The sequence below is a fragment of the Salmo salar genome, chromosome ssa24 (genome assembly GCF_905237065.1).
Source record: "Salmo salar chromosome ssa24, Ssal_v3.1, whole genome shotgun sequence".
Classification (NCBI taxonomy): domain Eukaryota; kingdom Metazoa; phylum Chordata; class Actinopteri; order Salmoniformes; family Salmonidae; genus Salmo; species Salmo salar.
The window spans coordinates 26,472,916-26,493,464 of record NC_059465.1 but is presented as its reverse complement, the minus strand read 5'-3'; the positions used below and the strand labels follow the sequence as shown (position 1 = coordinate 26,493,464).

Genomic DNA, 20,549 nt, shown 5'->3' with positions numbered 1-20,549 from the left:
TTTTGATTTTCCCATGATGTCAAGCAAAGAGGCACTGAGTTTGAAGGTAGGCCTTGAAATACATCCACAGGTATACCTCCAATTGACTCAAATGATGTCAATTAGCCTATCCGAAGCTTCTAAAGCCATGACATCATTTTCTGGAATTTTCCAAGCTGTTTAAAGGCACAGTCAACTTGGTGTATGTAAACTTCTGACCCGCTGGAATTGTGATACAGTCATTCACAAAGTAGATGTCCTAACCGACTTGCCAAAACTATAGTTTTTAACAAGAAATGTGTGGAGTGGTTGAAAAACAAATTTTAATGACTCAAACGTAAGTGTATGTAAACTCCCGACTTCAACTGTATACTATCATGTCTACATGTTCTAGCCTAGTGGTCATTTTCAACCCCAGGGCTCCAATCTTTCCTCCATTACTTACCTGACAACAGAGTATAGCTCTAAACTATGAGGTTTCTGACTTTGGTTGAATGGAGAGGAGGCAGGGGATTATTTGAGTGAATTTACAGTATAGTGTACGGCATACTTTAAGGAGGATATGATACATGCTTATGTAGGGCAAAATAAAGAAGCGGGACAAGATTTTGGTTCCATCCCGCTTCAATAATGTAAACACAATGATGATCATCACCAGGAAGGTATGTATGCTATACAAGTAGATTGACATGGCCACCATAAGTTAGTTGACCTCAAGTAGTGATGGACTGGGGAGCAGACATAACTCCTAAAACACATAAAGGAGCACATTGAAACAAACAAGGGACAGACTAAGAGTAAGCTCCCTGCCATTAACAGGTTAGGAGACATTGAAAACAAACACAGGGGGATACAATAGTTTATAAAGACTGACAGAGGAGAAACATGGGGCAACACAAATAACACAGAAACCAAATAACTTTCTTCACTGAGAGGAGAACTAAAACTAAAGAAGATAAGAGAAAGACCCAGATGTTGGTATTGCACTACAATAAGGAGATTTAGTACTTGACTTTATCTTAAACGAGTGAGTGAGTGAGTGAGTGAGTGAGTGAGTGAGTGAGTGAGTGAGTGAGTGAGTGAGTGAGTGAGTGAGTGAGTGAGTGAGTGAGTGAGTGAGTGAGTGAGTGAGAGAGAGAATGTACATGCATGCAAGTTTGTGTGTGTTTTGCCTCTCCAGCTGCTTGACAGTGGCATCTGGTCCTGTGGCACATGGTGGCCATTACAGAGCTACTCAGGAACTGCTGACTCACTGAACATCAGCGACAGTTTCTAGTGGCTTTGCTGTGGGTCATTAAGACAGGGAGTGAGAACGGCTTTCAGTCTCATCCCTACAGAACGTCTGCTCTACACAGCAGGGGCTTGCTGTTAACCCAGCCCAGTCCAGCCCAGTCCAGCAGCACAACAGACTACCTCTGAGTGGTAAACCCAGTATAGGCAGGAAGTTATTCTTTAGAGAGGGAGAGTCACGAGGAGAGCTCAGTCACTGCAACAAGTGCAGATGTACAGTATTCAATACATTCACTGGTCCATCATGACAAACACATGTAGATACAGCATGAGCATACCATCTCATGACACCCGTTACTGAGGCAGGCTTCCACATTCATCTGCAACAGTTCAACATAGCGGAAAACTCATAATGGTATGACACCATGCTTAGGAGAACAGTTGGGAGTCAAGGGGGAGACGGAGGAAGGGGAGGGGGGGTAGCCTGGTGGTCCAGTGTGGGCTTTAGCCAACTCCTCTCTGTGTTCGTTTCCAGCCAAGCCCAACATTAAAGGCATGATATCGATAGAAGAATTGGCTACTGTACATAGTGAATGGGACCCAGGCTAGGGAGGAGGAGGAGGAGGGTGATGAAGTAAAGTGTAACGGAGAGTAAACACTCACAGTGAATTAACGCTGCAGACGGACGAGCTGCGAGAGAGTGCACCTCGACTTTGCTTTACAAAACTGCCCATGCAAAGAAACAAAAGTTGGGGGAGGGAGAACAAAAGAGGGGGAGAGTTCAGGGTCAGAAGGAGGACAGGACACCCTCTTTCCATCCATCCATCTGTCTGTCCCTGTACTTTCCTATTAGACATCAACTCAATGGGAGTCTCAGTTTGAGACCAGCAGACAGAGGAAACAAAGGAATGATAGTAGCAGTTTTGAGACGTTCAACCTCCAAGACAATAGTGAATATAGTCATATCTCACAATGCAGAGACAGAAATCTCTGTGCAAGAGATTTATAGGTGCCATGTTTCAAGTCCAGTTACATTACATTTATAATTAGTTTGAGGAAATATGGAGGAAAAAATTCTCAAGACAAATATTAATAAGGTTCTCGAATTGATGGCTACATCACATTTTTAAAATAAGATAAAACAGTGCTTTGAAACATTTAAGACAAAACATTTAAAACAATGACAGAATCACATATCCTACTACCATCCACTATGAAGACACTAATTGCAGGTGTTATACATAGGTGAACAGCAGTACAAGGATACAGTGCCACATATAATGACTGATCTGCTCAAAATCTCATGTGGACTATCTATTTAGCAACTCAATGACATTTTATGTTATGTGCCTGTCACTCAAAAGAGATTAGTGGTGGGGTCCAACAATGGTATACACCACAGAACCATGTGTCTGAATGTACAGCATTGCATGCTCAATCTGTGCTCATTGTTTATGAAATTACCTTGCTGGCATTGCCCTCTCCGCTCCATGTTGGCCTGTGTACAGCATACTGTGTAGCCTATGTGGGGGTGGGAGCCAGAGTATTAAGGTATCTCTGACCCTTCTTAAGCCTTTTACTAACTGCTTCTCACACATTTACAACATTGAGCCCTACAGTGACTCAAAGAGAGAACACATGATCTATCAAAACACCAGACATTGGGAACAGAAGGGTTAAATCATTTGAAACTCAGAACACAATAAACAAAAAACTGGGCCTACAGACAGGATAATACAACTTACAGTATATAGAGCCACAAACAACACAACATCTCATGTAGACAAACTTAAAATAATATAAAAGAGCATCTCTCAGGAGGGGGAGACAGTGTGGTGTGCTGGGGGGGCAGAGGGGTAGCAGGGGGAAACTGGATCAAATGCTAGATCATGACTTACGCTGTGATGGAGATGTTAGCTGCCGACATGGGGCTGACCTCCTTCACCTCCTTGACCATCTGGAGGGCCATCTTCTTAGTGATGGCCACCTCCTGCTCCTCCTCGTCCTGGGGAGCACATACACACAGAGGAAAGAAGATCACACAGGGGTGGGTAGGAGGGCCATCAATGGCCACAAGCCAACAAATCAACGACATCAACTCTTTCTGGAGTGACCGCTAAGATTTAAGCCTCTTCCCCATAGGTGAAATATTAATGGTCGAAAATCCTACAGCCAGTTAGGAGATTCATTGCTTTGAGTTATTGACCAGGACAAACAGCCGTCATCCCAGAACAGCACCAGACGACAGGGTAAAGGAACTAGTAAAGCAAGGCACTCTATATCCTAATAGGAATATTACCTGTCTAATTCAACAAGCATAAATACAGGGATTAAATTCCATGTGTCGTTTGATTAGACAGCTGACTTTTATGATGGATCATCAGCTGAACTCTTGCTCTCTCTCTCTCTCCTTCCGAGGCTGGAAGCCTATGTACCATAGTACTATGTACCATTACCTTAGTGAGCTCCTGTGCGTTTGCAAGGTTGTCAACAGCAATGGCCAAGAAGACATTGAGCAGAGTGTCTGATCAGTGAGTGGTCAGGTAATTTCAAACAGTCAATCAATCAATATTTACATCGGATCCTAATCATCCTATACAGCAGAGCTTGACATTAACAATTTTTTGCCACTTTCCCTTCAAACAAGTAGGACTGATTTTTTACTTGTCCAAAAGCTCAAGCCACTTGTCCCCCCCCCCAAAAAAGGTCTTTCACCATTTTTACATAATTGTATGATGCAAGGAAGCACTTTACAAAATAAAATGCATTACTATATTTTTTACCATAGAGAATCAGACAAATATGTAAGCTACACGCTGCTTCTTTGCATATTCAAGCCTGCCTCAAAATACAACACTGCCCCTTTAACTCAAATCAAACATTTTATTTGTCACATGCGCCGAATATACCATGAAATGCTTAGTTACAAGCCCTTAATCAACAATCCAGTTAAGAAAAAATAAGAGTTAAGAAAATATTACAATAACGAGGCTATATACAGGTAGTACCGATACAGAGTCAGTGTGCGGGGGTACAGGTTAGTCAAGGTAATTGAGGTAATATGTAGGTAGGGTTAAAGTGACCATGCATAGATAATAAACAGCGAGTAGCAGCAGCAGCATAACAAAAAGGAGAGGGGGGGGGGTCAATGCAAATTTCATTAACTGTTCAGCAGTCTTATGGCTTGGTGGTAGAGGCTGTTAAGGAGCCTTTAACCCAATTAGTTCCACTATACCGCCGGCACATTTTGGACTAAACCCTGCTACAAACTGTTAAAAGCTATCTATGAAAAGCTGAGACTCTCATGAACCTGCACATGTAACATGTTTGTTTACAAGCTACACAAGAGTGGTTAGAAGGTAAGGGGTTCTTCTACATAGAAGATCATAGGACAGAAAATGGTGCCGGAGGGGATGGCTGCTGTTTTACGGGCTCCTAACCAATTGTGCTATTTTGTGTGGTTTTTTCCCACATTGTTTGAAACTTTTATGGTACAGTACGTAATGTTTCTGCTTCCATCTCCTATGACCGAAAAGAGCTTCTGGATATCATAAAAGCAATTACTCACCTCGAACTGGACAAAGATTATTTCTTTAATGAGTCTGACACGAAGGATTTAGTGCTGCTTCCAGACCAGGCCCCAATCCCCCTCATTCACATGAAGAGGAGACTGAGATAGAGAGGCGCAGATCCAGGTGCCTTGTGAGAATTCGTTGGTGAATGGGTAACCCACTTCTACCCTCCTTCCAATTGGCCAACATGCAATCACTTGAGAATAAACTGGATGAGCTCTGTTCGAGACTATACTACCAACGGGACATTAAAAACTGTAATATTTTATGTTTCACTGAGTCGTGGCTGAACTACAACATAGATAAACAGTTGGCTGAATTTTCTGTGCATCGGCAAGACAGAACAGCTACCTCCAGTAAGACGAGAGGTGGTAGTCTGTGTTAATTTGTCAATAACAGCTGGCGCACAAGCTTTTGAGGTTTTGCTCCCCTGAGGTAGAGTACGTCATGATAAGCTATAGACCACACTATCTACGAAGAGAGTTTTCATCTATATTTTTCGTAGCTGTCTATTTACCACCACAAACCAATTCTGGCACTAAGACCACACTAAATTAACTGTATAAGGCCATTAGCAAACAATACATTTTTTATCCAGAAGCGTCGCACCTAGCGGCCGGGGACGGCGCTCCTAATGACAGGTACAAAGCTCTCCCTCGCAATTCATTTGGCAAATTTGACTATAATTATATCCTCCTGATTCCTGCTTACAAGCAAAAACTAAAGCAGGAAGTACCAGTGACTCACTCAATACAGAAGTGGTCAGATGACATGGATGCTAAGCTACAAGACTGTTTTGCTAGCACAGACTGGAATATGTTCCGGGATTCATCCAATGGCATTGAGGAGTTGAGGAGTACACCACATGACGTCATGACATGTCGTCCCCACAGTGACCGTACGTATATACCCTAACCAGAAGCCATGGATTACAGGCAACATCCACACTGACCTAAAGGCTAGAGCTGCCGCTTTCAAGGAGTGGACAATAATGCAGACACTTATGAGAAATCCCGCTATGCCCTCAGACGAACTATCAAACAGTGAAAGTGTCCATACAGAACTTAGATTGAATCCTACTACACCGGCTCTGATGCTCGTTGGATGTGACAGGGCTTGCAAACTATTATGGATCACAAAGGGAAATCCAGTCATGAGCTGCCCAGTGACGTGAGCCTACCAGACGAGCTAAATGCCTTCTATGCTCGCTTCGAGGCAAGCAACACTGAAGCATGCACGAGAACACCAACTGTTCGGGACGACTGTGTGATCACACTCTCCGTAGCCGACGCGAGTAGGACCTTAAAACAGGTCAACATTCACAAGGCCGCAGAGCCATATGGATTACCAGGACGTGTACTCAAAGCATGCACGGACCAACTGGCAAGTGTCTTCACTGATATTTTCAACCCCTTCCTGACCGAGTCTGTAATACCTACATGTTTCAAGCAGACCACCATAGTCCCTGTGCCCAAGAATGCCAAGGTAACCTGCCTAAATGACTACCGACCCATAGCACTCATGCTTGTAGCCATGAAGTGCTTTGAAAGGCTGGTCATGGCTCACAACAACATCATCCCGGGAAAACGTAGACCCATTCCAATTCGCCTACCGCCCCAACAGATCCACAGATGATGCAATCTCAATTGTACTCCACACTGCCCTTTCCCACCTGGACATGAACTCCACACTGCCCTTTCCCACCTAGACAAAAGGAACACCTAAGTGTTCAACACCATAGTGCCTCAAAGCTCATCCCTAAGCTAAGGACCCTGGGACAAAACACCTCCCTCTGCAACTGGATCCTGGACTTCCTGACGGGCCGCCCCCAGGTGGAAAGAGTAGGCAACAACACATCTGCCACACTGATCCTCAACACAGGGGCCCCTCAGGGGTGCGTGCTTAGTCCCCTCCTGTAATCCCTGTTCACCAATGACTGCGTAGCCAAGCACGACTCCAACACCATCATTAAGTTTGCCAATTACACAACAGTGGAAGGCCTGATCACCCACAATGATGAGACAGCCTATAGGGAGGAGGTCAGAGTCCTGGCAGTGTGGTGCCAGGACAACAACCTCTCCTTTAACGTGAGCAAGACAAAGGAGCTGATCGTGGACTACAGAAAAAGCAGGGCCAAGCACGCCCCCATTTATATTGATGGGGCTGTAGTGGAGCGGGTCGCGAGCTTCAAGTTCCTTGGTGTCCACATCAGCAACAAACTATCATCGTCCATACACACCAAGACAGCCGTGAAGAGGGCACGACAATGCCTATTCCCCCTCAGGAGAATGAAAAGATTTGGCATGGGTCCTCAGATCCTCAAAAAGTGCTACAGCTGCACCATTGAGAGCATTCTGACTGGTTGCATCACCGCTTGGTATGGCAACAGCTCTGCATCCGAATGTAAGGCGCTACAAAGGAAGTGCGTACGGCCCAGTACATCACTGGGGCCAAGCTTCCTGCCATCCAGGACCTCTATACCAGGCGGTGTCAGTGGAAGGCCTTACAAATTGTCATAGACTGTTCTCTCTGCTATGGCACGGCAAGCGGTACCGGAGCGCCAAGTCGATATCCAAAGGCTCCTTTACAGCTTCTACCCCCTGCTGAACAATTATTAAAATGGCTACCTGGACTATTTGCATTGACCCCCTTTTTACACTGCTGCTACTCGCTGTTTATTATCTACGCACAGTCACTTTACCCCTACCTACATGTACATATTACCTCAATTACCTTGACTAACCTGTACCTTTGCACATTGACTTGGTACCCCCTGTATATAGCCTCGTTATTATTATTTTATTGTGTTGTTTCTTTTTTGTTAGTATTTAGTAAATCTTTTCTTAAAACTGCATTGTTGGTTAAGTAAGCACTTCACGGTAAGGTATCGGTTTGGACATGAGGCTGCAGCCAATATGCATATCACCTACAATTTGACATGTAGGCTTTTTATTTATGTACGTGAAAAATTGATTTGAATATTATTCCAATGTTAGCCTCTGATCGGAGTAATTGTTTGACATTGTGATTTTAGTAGGATTTTTTTATACTTTTCCTTTCGGATAATTTAAATCTATATTCTTGTTGTCCAAGACAAGAGGACAAGTGTTAATGTCAAGCCCTGCTATACAGTATACACTGAGTAGACAAAACATTAAGAACACCTGATCTTTCCATGATATAGACTGACCAGGTGAATCCAGCTGAAAGCTATGATCCCTTATTGATGTCACTTGTTAAATCCACTTCAATCAGTGTAGATGAAGGGGAGGAAACATGTTAAAGAATAATTGGATTGCGTATGTGTGCCATTCAGGGGGTGAATGGGTAAGACAAAAGATTTAAGTGTCTGGTAGTAGGTGCCAGGCGCACGGGTTTGTGTGAAAAACTGCAACACTGATGGGTTTTTCACACTCAAGTTTCCCATGTGTATCAAGAATGGTCCACCAAAGGACATCCAGCCAACTTGACACAACTGTGGGAAGCACTGGAGTCAACATGGGCCAGCATCCCTGTGGAACGCTTTTACTGCTTGTAGAATCCATGCCCTGACGAATTGAGGCTGTTCTGAGGGCAAAATGGGTGGTGTTCCTAATGTTTGGTATACTCAGTGTATATTTAAATTCTTATAGTGTACAAATCTATGCCAAATCATGTTACTATCACAGGCCTCGTGATGCTTATAGAGAAGTTATCATTCGTTACTCATTGTGTACTTATTCCTTGTGCTACTATCTTTTTTCTCTCTCTGCATTGTTGGGAAGGGCCCATAAGTAAGCATTTCCCTGTTGTTTACGAAGCATGTGAAAAATACTATTTTATTTGATTTAATCAATGCAGGTCGATCATCCAGAGAGGATACAGTTTCCAAACAGGGTGAGAACGATGAAGTAGATAGAGGAGAACATTCCCCACCGAACGCCCCCATGGGACTCTATCCCATGATACATCACTGCATTCCAGTCCTCTCCTGTCAGTATCTAGGAGACACAAACATATTGTCACGGATTTAGCTAATGGTATTCCAGTAATTATAATATAAAGTGATTTTCAAAAGGCAAACAAAGCACAACTTCATTGAGCATTTTGTAAACATCACCTGGAAAACTGTGAGAATGGCTGCTGGAAAGGTGTCGAAGTTTGTTGTTGGTGTCTCCTCCTCAAAATTAAACCTGCAGTAGGAAACACAGATTAGTTGTTAACTTTGAGCTATGCCTGGCTATCACACAGGTTCACACTATATTTTATAATCCCTAATCAATTTTGTGACCATTGAAAAATGTAGAAGAATCACACTTAGTAATAATATATTATAAATTATTTATAGTACATCTTGCTACTGTCAGAGCCCTAACAGCTTGGTTGGCTAACATAAACCTCTCCGTCAAGGCTGATCTCACAGCAGAACACATTCCTAGCTAATGGGGAGTTGAAGATAAATTTATGCTAATCTTGATATTCTGTATTGCTATGTGAGAATCTACAGGGACCTCATTACACTTTCCAACAATGAGAGTGATGTAGAAAGCAAACTAAATGTGTTCTCTCTCTGTCTGCTAAAATCCTTGGTGCATATACAGACATTCATTAGTACATATCTCATTAGTTTCCCAACTAGAGAAAAGACAATGCAGGTCAGCATAAAACCCTGTTTAATCCACCCTACTGTAAGGTAAAATATGTGCAACTGTACAAGTGAATCATGATAAAATACCAAATATAATAGATAAATACAATAGAACACAATATTTAAAACAAGTGACTTCGGGTATAGTGTGCATTTAATACTGTACGCATCTCACTAAATGTGTTTCTTTTCTTTTCACTGGAACAGGCATGATGTTAAATATACACTGAAAGTACAAAACATTATCTATCCTTCATTATATTTCTCAAACATGACTGGCGTTTAGCCTGTACTTACAGTGCATTCAGAAAGTATTCTGACCCCTTGACTTTTTCCACATTTTATTATGTTACAGCCTTATCTAAAATGGATTCAACAGTTTTTTCCCCCCTCATCAATCTACAGCCAATACCCCATAATGACAAAGCAAAAACTGTTTTTTTTGAAATGTTTGCTAATTTATAAAATAAGAAAAACTGAAATATCACGTTTACATAAGTATTCAGACCCTTTACTCAGTACTTTATTGAAGCATCTTTGGCAGCGATTACAGCCTTAAGTCTTCTTGGGTATGACGCTACAAGCTTGGCACACCTGTATTTGGGGAGTTTCTCCCATTCTTCCCTGTAGATCCTCTCAAGCTCTGTCAGGTTGGATGGGGAGCGTCACTGCACAGCTATTTTCAGGTCTCTCCAGAGATGTTCGATCGGGTTCAAGTCCAGGCACTGGCTGGGCCACTCAAGGACATTCAGAGACTTGTCCCGAAGCCACTCCTGCGTTGTCTTGGCTGTGTGCTTAGGGTCGTTGTCCTGTTGGAAGGTGAATCTTCACCCCCAGTCTGAGGTCAAGAGCACTCTGGAGCAGGTTTTCATCAAGGATCTCTCTGTACTTTGCTCCGTTCATCTTTCCCTCGATCCTGACTAGTCTCCCAGTCCCTGCCGCTAAAAAAACATCCCCACAGCATGATGCTGCCACCACCATGCTTCACCGTAGGGATGGTGCCAGGTTTCCTCCAGGCGTGACACTTGGCATTCAGGCCAAAGTTCAATCTTGGTTTCATCAGACCAGAGAGTCTTGTTTCTCATGGTCTGAGAGTCCTTTAGGTGCCTTTTGGCAAACTCCAAGAGGGCTGTCATGTACCTTTTACTGAGGAGTGGCTTCCGTCTGGCCACTCTACCATAGAGGCCTGATTGGTGGAGTGCTGCAGAGATGGTTGTCCTTCTGGCAGGTTCTCCCATCTCCACAGAGGAACTCTGGAGCTCTGTCAGAGTGACCATCAGGTTCTTGGTCATCTCCCTGACCAAGGCCCTTCTCCCCCGATTGCTCAGTTTCGCCTGGCGGCCAGCTCTTGGAAGAGTCTTGGTGGTACAAAACTTCTTCCATTTAAGAATTATGGAGGCCACTGTGTTCTTGGGGACCTTCAATGCTGCAGATTTTTTTGGTACCCTTCCCCAGATCTGTGCCTGGACAAAATCCTGTCTCGGAGCTCTACGGACAATTCCTTCAACCACATGAATTGGTTTTTGCTCTGACATGCACTGTCAACGGTGGGACCTTATATAGACAGGTGTGTGCCTTTCCAAATCATGTCCAATCAATTCAATTTACCACAGGTGGACTCCAATCAAGTTGTAGAAACATCTCAAGGATGATCAATGGAAACATGGTGCACCTGAGCTCAACTTCGAGTCTCATAGCAAAGGGTCTGAATCAAATCAAATGTTTTTTGGTGTAGACCTTACAGTGAAATGCTTACTTACAACCAACAATGCAGTTAAAAAAAAAGTGTTAAAGTATTTACTAAAATAAACTGAAGGAATGTTTTTTAATTTTTTTTTAAGAAAAATAACAAATACTTACGGAAATAAGGTATTTCTGTTTTATATTTGTAATACATTTGCAAAAATTTCAAAAAATCACTTTTGCTTTGTCATTATGAGTGATTGTGTGTAGATTGATGAGGAACATTTTTCATTTCATCAATTTTAGAATAAGGCTGTAACTTACAAAATGTGGAAAAAGTAAAGTGGTCTGAAAACTTTCCGAACGCACTGCATATTATTAAAAGTCTCATTAAAGCGTTCAGGCGCCTCTCTCATATCAGCATCAGTTTGGACACGAGGCTGTAGTCAATATGCATATCACCTACACTGACATGTTGGCTTTTTTAAATGTATGTACATGAAAAATAGATTTGAATATTATTCCAATGTTGGCATCTCTGATCCAATTCTAATCAAAGTAATTGTTTGATATTGTGATTTTTCTGTCATTTGTATTACTTGTCCATTCGGACAACTTAAATCTAAAAATGTTTTACTTGCCCGGACAAGAGGACAAGCGTTAATGTCAGGCCCTGCTATAGAGTATAGACTAAGTATACAAAACCTTAACAACACCTACTCTTTCCATGACATACACTGATCAGGTGAATCCAGGTGAAAGCTATGATTCCTTATTGAGATCACTTGTTAAATCCACTTCAATCAGTGTACATGAAGGGGAGGAGACAAGTTAAAGAAAGATTTTTAAGCCTTGAGACAATTGAGACATGGATTTTGTATGTGTGCCATTTAGAGGGTGAATGGGCAAGACAAAATATTTAAGTGCCTTTGAAAGGGGTATGGTAGTAGGTTTTTCACGCTCAACAGTTTCCTGTGTGTATCAGGAATGGTCCACCAACCAAAGGACATCCAGCCAACTTAACACAACTGTGGGAAGCATTGGAGCCAGCATCCCTTTGGAACGCTTTGACTGCTTGTAGAGTCCATGCCCTGACAAATTGACATTCTTCTGAGGGCAAAAGGGGGTGCAACTCAATATTAAGAAGGTATTCCTAATGTTTTGTACGCTCAGTGTAGATGATATTCAAAGTGCATAATGCATAATGATTCATGCACCTGGATGGAGTACCTCAGCTCAAGTCGATTTGTCTAGCATATACAGTACCAGTCAAAAGTTTGGACACACCTACTCATTCCAGGGCTTTTCTTTATTTTTACTATTTTCTACATTGTAGAATAATACTGAAGACATCAAAACTATTAAATAACACATATGGAATCATGTAGTAACCAAAAAAAGTGTTAAACATTTTTTTTTAAATAATACAAAAAATAAATATATATGAGATTCTTCAAAGTAGCCACCCTTTGCCTTGATGACAGCTTTGCACACTCTTGGTATTCTCTCAGTCAGCTTCATGAGTAAGTCACCTGGAATCAGTTGTGTTGTGACAAGGTATTCCAGGTGACTTCCTCATGAAGCTGGTTGAAAGAATGCCAAGAGTGTGCAAAGCTGTCATCAAGGCAAAAGGTGTCTTCTTTGAATAATCTCAAATATAAAATATATTTTGATTTGTTTAACACTTTTTTGTTTACTACATGATTCCATGTGTTATTTCACAAATTTGATGTCTTCACTATTATTCTACAATGTAGGAAATAGTAAAAATAAAGAAAACCCCTTGAATGAGTAGGTGTGTCCAAACTGTTGAATGGTACTGTATTTCCTGAACAGCTTTGAGGGGTCAGGCTTTGGCTGGATCTGGATGTGTGAAGCAGCTTCACAACAACTAGTCCTTAGTATATTTTTGATTGAACACTGCACTGGAAGAGCCTGAACAACACAGACTGAACACTGCACTGGAAGGTCCTGAACAACACAGATGGAACACTGCACTGGAAGGCCCTGCACACCTTATACTGACTGAACACTGCACTGGAAGGGCCTGAACAACACCCATCCTGATTGAACACCTCACTAAAAGGGCCTGAAAACACACACACTGACTGAACACTGCACTGAAAGAGAATGAACAACAGATTGACTGAACACTGCACTGAAAGAGCCTGAATAACACAGACTGAACACTGCACTGAAAGAGCCTAAACAACACACAGCCTGATTTAACACTGCACTAGAAGAGCCTGAACAACACATATTCTGACTGAACACTGCACTGGAAGAGCCTGAACAACACACATCCTTACTGAACATTGAACGGAAAGAGCCTGAACAACACAGACTGAACACTGCACTGAAAGAGATTGAACAACACAGACTGAACACTGCACTGAAAGAGCATGAACAATACAGACTGGACACTGGACTGGAAGGGCCTGGACAACACACACAGACTGAACACTGCACTGAAAGAGCCTGAACAGCACAGACTGACTGAACACTGCACAGGAAGAGCATGAACAACACAAACGGAACACTGCACTGGAAGGTCCGGAACAACACATATCCTGATTGAACACCGCACTGAAAGGGCCTGAAAACACACACACTGACTGAACACTGCACTGAAATAGCTTGAACAACACAGTCTGATTGAACACGGCACTAGAATAGCCTGAACAACACAGAGCCTGACTGAACACTGCACTGAAAGAGCCTGAACAACACACAAATCCTGCTTCCATTATGTCAGCAAGGGAGTGATTCTACTGTAGTTCATATTCTCAGGCTCACATGACAAGGCATGCCAAGCCTAATTTCTCTCTGGATCAGCTGCATGCATCTATTTGTTTATAATGTCCTCTCTGCCTGCGCTTTGTGCATTTAGATCACATGACTGGAGTGTTTTCGCATTAAATGGATTATTATTATTATCACAGCTGAAGCTGAAAAACAGAGAGACCATCTACTCTGTTTCTGAGTGGGATCAATAATTCATAGAGCGGAGTAATGAAAACCTCTCCTTTCCATACTGCTACTCCATCCACACTGTTACTCACTCTGCTTTCCATAATACTAGAGCAGTGGTTCCCAAACTTTTTATAGTCCCGTACCCCTTCAAACATTCAACCTCCAGCTCCAGCACCCCCTCTAGCACCAGGGTTAGAGCACTTTCAAATGTTGTTTTTTGCCATCATTGTAAGCCTGCCACACACATACACCATACGATACATTTATTTAAAATAATAATGAGTGTGAGTTTTTGTTACTACCTGGCTCGTGAGAAGTGACAAAGAGCTCTTATAGGACCAGGGCACAAATAATATAATAATAATCAATAATTTTGCTCTTAATTTAGCCATCTTACATATAAAACTTTATTTGTTGATCAAAAATGGTGAATAACTCACCACAGGTCAATGAGAAGGGTGTGCTTGAAAGGATGCACATAACTCTGCAACGTTGGGTTGTATTGGAGAGAGTCTCAGTCTTAAATCATTTCCAACACAGTCTGTGCCTGTATTTAGTTTTCATGCTAGTGAGGGCTGAGAATCCACTCTCACATAGGTACGTGGTCGCAAAGGGCATCAGTGTCTCAAAAGCGCGATTTGCCAAAGCAGGATACTGAGCGCAGCCCAATCCAGAAATCTGGCAGTGGCTTCTGATTAAATCCAATTTTCACAGAACCGCTTATTGCAATTTCGATGAGGCTCTCTTGTTCAGATATCGGTAAGTGGACTGGAGGCAGGGCAAGAAAGGGATAACGAATCCAGTTGTGTGTGTCATCCGTTTCGGGAAAGTACCTGCATAATTGCGCAACCAACTCACTCAGGTGCTTCGCTAAATCACATTTGACATTGTCCGTAAGCTTGAGTTAATTTGCACACAAAAAATCATACAATGATGGAAAGACAGAGAAGAGCTCCAACTTCTTAATCATAACCTCAATTTTGTCCTGCACATTTAATATAGTTGCGGAGAGTCCCAGTAATCCTAGATTCAGATCATTCCGGTGAGAAAAAACATCACCCAGATAGGCCAGTCGTGTGAGAAACTCGTCATCATGCAAGCGGTCAGACAAGTGAACATTTTGGTCAGTAAAGAAAACTTTAAGCTCGTCTCTCAATTAAAAAAAATGTGTCAATACTTTTCCCCTTGTTAACCTGTTAGGGCTAGGGGGCAGTATTGACACGGCTGGATAAAAAACATACCCGATTTAATCTGGTTACCACTCCTACCCAGTAACTAGAATATGCATATACTTATTACATATGGATAGAAAACACCCTAAAGTTTCTAAAACTGTTTGAATGGTGTCTGTGAGTATAACAGAACTCAAATGGCAGGTCAAAACCTGAGAGATTCCTTTACAGGAAGTGGCCTGTCTGACCATTTCTTGAACTTCTTTTCCATCTCTATCTTTTACTAAGGATCTCTGCTCTAACGTGACACTTCCTACGTCGTCCATAGGCGCTCAGAGCCCGGGAAAAACCTGAATGTCGTCATCCCAGCCCCAGGCTGAAACACTTGATCGCCTTTCTCAAGTGGCCGATCAAGGGACTCTGGGCTTAGGCGTGTGACCCGACCGCCCCCGCCTTTGTGATTTTTTCCTCTGTTTGCCGAAAAGGAGATTCCCTGTCGGAATATTATCGCTTTTCTACGAGAAAAATGTCGTAAAAATTGATTTTAAACAGCGGTTGACATGCTTCGAAGTACGGTAATGGAATATTTAGAATTTTTTTGTCACGAATTGCGCCATGCGCCCGACCCTTCTTTACCATTTCGGATAGTGTCTGGAACGCACGAACAAAACGCCGCTATTCGGATATAACGATGGATTATTTTGGACCAAACCAACATTTGTTATTGAAGTAGCAGTCCTGGGAGTGCATTCTGACGAAGACAACAAAAGGTAATCAAACTTTTATAATAGTAAATATGATTATGGTGAGTGCTAAACTTGCCGGGTGTCTAAATAGCTAGCCCGTGATGCCTGGGCTATGTACTTAGAATATTGCAAAATGTGCTTTCACCAAAAAGCTATTTTAAAATCGGACATATCGAGTGCATAGAGGAGGTCTGTATCTATAATTCTTAAAATAATTGTTATGCTTTTTGTGAATGTTTATCGTGAGTAATTTAGTAAAATGTTAGCAAATTCCCAGGAAGTTTGCTAGTTCTGAACGTCACATGCTAATGTAAAAAGCTGTTTTTTGATATAAATATGAACTTGATTGAACAAAACATGCATGTATTGTATAACATAATGTCCTAGGGTTGTCATCTGATGAAGATCATCAAAGGTGAGTGCTGCATTTAGCTGTCTTCTGGGTTTTTGTGACATTATATGCTAGCTTGAAAAATGGGTGTCTGATTATTTCTGGCTTGGTACTCTGCTGACATAATCGAATGTTTTGCTTTCGTTGTAAAGCCTTTTTGAAATAGGACAGTGTGGTTAGATTAACGAGAGTGTTGTCTTTAAATAGCTGTAAAATAGTCATATGTTTGAGAAATTGAAGTAATAGGATTTTTAAGGTTTTGAAAATCGCGCCACAGGCTTCAAGTGGCTGTTACGTAGGTGGGACGAATTCGTCCCGCCTAGCCCAGAGAGGTTAACAAGCGCATTTCTGCCTGTTGTAAAAGCGTTATATGGTCGCTGCCCATATCATTGCATAGCGCAGAAAATACACGAGATTTCAGGGGCCTTGCTTTAACAAAGGCCTACCACTGTTGTGTCATCGGCAAATTTAATGATGGTGTTGGAGTAGTGCAGTAATGAGTGAACAGGAAGTCCAGGATCCAGTTGCAGAGGGAGGTGTTTAGTCCCAGAGTCCTTAGCTTATTGATGAGCTTTGAGCTGTTGAACGCTGAGCTGTAGTCAATTAACAGCATTCTCACATAGGTGTTCCTTTTGTCCAGGTGGGAAAGGGCACTGTGGAGTGCAATGGAGATTGCATCATCTGTGGATCTGTTGGGGCGGTATGCAAATTCGGGTGGGTCTAGGGTTTCTGTGATGATGGTGTTGATGTGAGCCATGACCAGTCTTTCAAGGCACTTCATGGCTACAGAAGTGTGTGCTACGGGTCGGTAGTCGTTTAGGCAGGTTACCTTAATGTTCTTGGGCACAGGGACTATGGTGGTCTGCTTGAAACTTCTTGGTATTACAGACTCAAACATTGATAATGTCAGTGAAGACACTTGCCAGTTGGTCAGCGTATGCTTACAGTACACATCCTGGTAATCCATCTGGCCCTGCGGCCTTGTGAATGTTGATCTGTTTAAAGGTCTTACTCACATCGGCTGTGGAGAGCGAGATCACACACTCTTCCGGAACAACTGGTGCTCTCATGCATGTTTCAGTGTTGTTTGCCTCGAAGCGAGCATAGAAGTAGTTTAGCTCGTCTGGTAGGCTCGTGTCACTGGGCAGCTCTCGGCTGTGCTTCCCCTTGTAGTCTGTAATGGTTTGCAAGCCCTGCCACATCCGACGAGCGTCAGAGCCGGTGTTGTACGATTCGATCTTAGTCCTGTATTGACGCTTTGCCTGTTTGATGGTTCGTCGGAGGACATAGCGGGATTTCTTATCAGCTTCCGGGTTAGAGTCCTGCTCCTTGAAAGCAGCAGCTCTAGCCTTTAGCTCAGTGTGGATGCTGCCTGTATTCCATGGCTTCTGGTTGGGGTATGTACGTACAGTCACTGTGGGGACGACGTCTTCGATACACTTATTGATGAAGCCAATGACTGATGTGGTGTACTCCTCAATGCCATCGGAGTAATCCCGGAACATATTCCAGTCTGTACTAGCAAAACAGTTCTGTAGCTTAGCATTTCCTTTATCTGACCACTTTTTATTGATCTAGTCACTGGTGCTTCCTGCTTAAATTTTTGCTTGTAAGCAGGAATCAGGAGGATAGAATTATGGTCAGATTTGCCAAATGGAGGGCGAGGGAGAGCTTTGTATGCGTCTCTGTGTGTGGAGTATAGGTGATCCAGAGTTATTTTTCCTCTGGTTGCACATTTAACATGGTGATAGAAATATGGTAAAACAGATTTAACTTTCCCTGCATTAAAGTCACCAGCAACTAGGAGCGCCGCCTCTGGGTGAGCATTTTCTTGTTTGCTTATGGCGGAATACAGCTCATTCAATGCTGTCTTAGTGCCAGCCTCTGACTGTGGTGGTATGTAAACTCTCGGTAGGTTGTGTGGTCCACAGCTTATCATGAGATACTCTACCTCAGGCGAGCAATAGCTCGAGACTTCCTTAGATATCGTGCACCAGCTGTTGTTTACAAAAATACATAGACCACAGCCCTTTGTCCTACCAGACGCCACTGTTCTATCCTGCCGGTACTTCGTATAACCTGCCAGCTGTATGTTGATGTTGTCGTCGTTCAGCCACGACTCCGTGAAGCATAAGATGTTACATTTTTTAATGTCCTGTTGGTAGTTTAATCTTCCACGTAACTAGTCGATTTTATTGTCCAAAGATTGCACGTTTGCTAGCAGAATGGAGGGAAGTGGGTGTTTATTCGATCGCCTGCAAATTCTCAGAAGGCAGCCGGACCTTCTGCCCTGTTTCTCTGCCTCCTCTTCATGCAGATCACGGGGATCGGGGCCTGTTCCTGAGGAAGCAGCGTATCCTTCGCGTCGGGCTCGTCAGAGATTCGGGAAAGGAAAAAGAGGATTCTGCTAGTCTTACTGGTGAGTAATTGCAGTTCTGATGTCTAGAAGATATTTTCGGTCATAAGAGACAGTAGTGGCAACCTTATGTACAAAATAAGAAAAAAAAAGTTACATACAACGCAAATAAGCGAACAAAAAAACACAATTGGCTGGAGGCACGTAAATCATCTGCCATCTTCTCCGGCGCCTCTTCGATGGTCCAACGTCTCTGTCTGTTGTTCGGTGCTTTCCCGGGTAAGTGGGCAGTAGCTCTTCGGCTGCATCAGATTCACAACTGTCAGTGTCCATTCTAGCTTGGCTAACAACAAATGTAAAATGACTGATACTAGCATTGGATGTGCTCGTGGAAGCAGAACAACTTGTCGTTGACAGGTGCAGGTGTAGTACTGCCGGTAGTAGCAGTACTACCAGTAGAGCTGGTATGTGTCTCTATGGACGCGGGCCCTACTTTTTTAAATAATTTATCCAATTTATCCATTCCAACAGAATGAGCAGCAGCTACATAAGGACCGTTAGTGTAATTCCCACGAGAGAGTAACGGTTAATGTGATTGGATGTTAATTATTTGACTAGGCTACCTGTATTTGACATTGTGATCTTATTTCGCTGAACACTAGATGGTTTCATTTTATTTTTTGGCAGTGAAACGAGGCTACTCAGGCGAGAAAATAACCTCACGCAAATGTATAGCCCCATTGGAAAACATAAATGGACTGTTTGAAAATGTGAAGATTTTTATATATATATATATATATACATATACACATATATATACTTTATGTGAGTCACATTTTTTTATTTGGTGTACCCCCAACAGCATTGCGTGTACCCCTGGGGGTACCCCAGTTTGGGAATACCAGTTTGGGAATACCAGTTTGGGAATACCTGTACTAGAGCAACAATGTAATGTAGTAAAAACAACTTGCATCTATATTACATTACAAGCTAAATGGTAATGCTAACAATAATACAACTGGCTAATGGGTATTACAGTACAGTGCGTGTTCTGGACAGGACCTTTTTACCATCGATGACCACTTTGGAAACAAGCGTTTTAATTAAAACCTCTTGGGGCTAGGGGGCAGTATTGAGAATTTTGAAAAAAATATGTGCCCATTTTTAACTGCCTCCTACACCAACTCAGAAGCTAGAATATGCATATTATGGTTCAGGTTTGGATAGAAAACACTCTGAATTTTCTAAAACTGTTTGAATGGTGTCTGTAAGTATAACAGAACTCATATGGCAGTCAAAACCCTGAGACAAATTCTGACAGGAAGTGGATACCTGATGTGTTGAATTACCTTTAAGCCTATGCCATTGAAACACACAGGGGCTTATTAATTGTTGAGCACTTCCTATGGCTTCCACTAGATATCACCAGTCTTTAGAAAGTGTTTTGAGTCTTATACTGTGAGAACTGAGCGAACAAGAGCCTTGGAACGGTGGTGGCCGATTAGACTTTGGCGCGCGAGTTCATGTTGGGTACTCTCGTTCCAAAACGTTTTAAAAGAGAATGCAAACGTCCGCCTTGAATATTATTCATGTTCTGGTTAAAAAAGGCACTAATGATTTATGCTATACAACGTTTGACATGTTTGAACGAACGTAAATATTTTTTTTCCCCTCGTTCATGACGAGAAGTCCGGCTGGCATAGATCATGTGCTAACAACACTGAGCTTTTTGGACATAAATTATGAGCTTTTTCTAACAAAACTACATTTGTTATGGACCTGGGATTCCTGGAAGTGACATCTGATGAAGAGAATCAAAG

The 20,549-nt window shown here is 42.4% G+C and overlaps 1 protein-coding gene across 2 annotated transcripts in view; it reads right to left on the bottom strand.

Moving 5' to 3' along the window:
- The window catches only part of cacna1ba (calcium channel, voltage-dependent, N type, alpha 1B subunit, a), a 166,166-nt gene that overhangs the window by 43,616 nt on the left and 102,001 nt on the right, over positions 1-20,549 (bottom strand). For both annotated transcript variants that reach the window (XM_045706959.1, XM_045706958.1), the window contains 6 exons: positions 8,881-8,953; positions 8,644-8,761; positions 3,666-3,733; positions 3,108-3,214; positions 2,674-2,730; positions 1,873-1,935 (listed from right to left, as the gene is read on the bottom strand). In XM_045706959.1, coding sequence (XP_045562915.1) covers positions 1,873-1,935; positions 2,674-2,730; positions 3,108-3,214; positions 3,666-3,733; positions 8,644-8,761; positions 8,881-8,953 — 486 coding nt within the window. The remainder of the gene's footprint in view (positions 1-1,872; positions 1,936-2,673; positions 2,731-3,107; positions 3,215-3,665; positions 3,734-8,643; positions 8,762-8,880; positions 8,954-20,549) is intronic.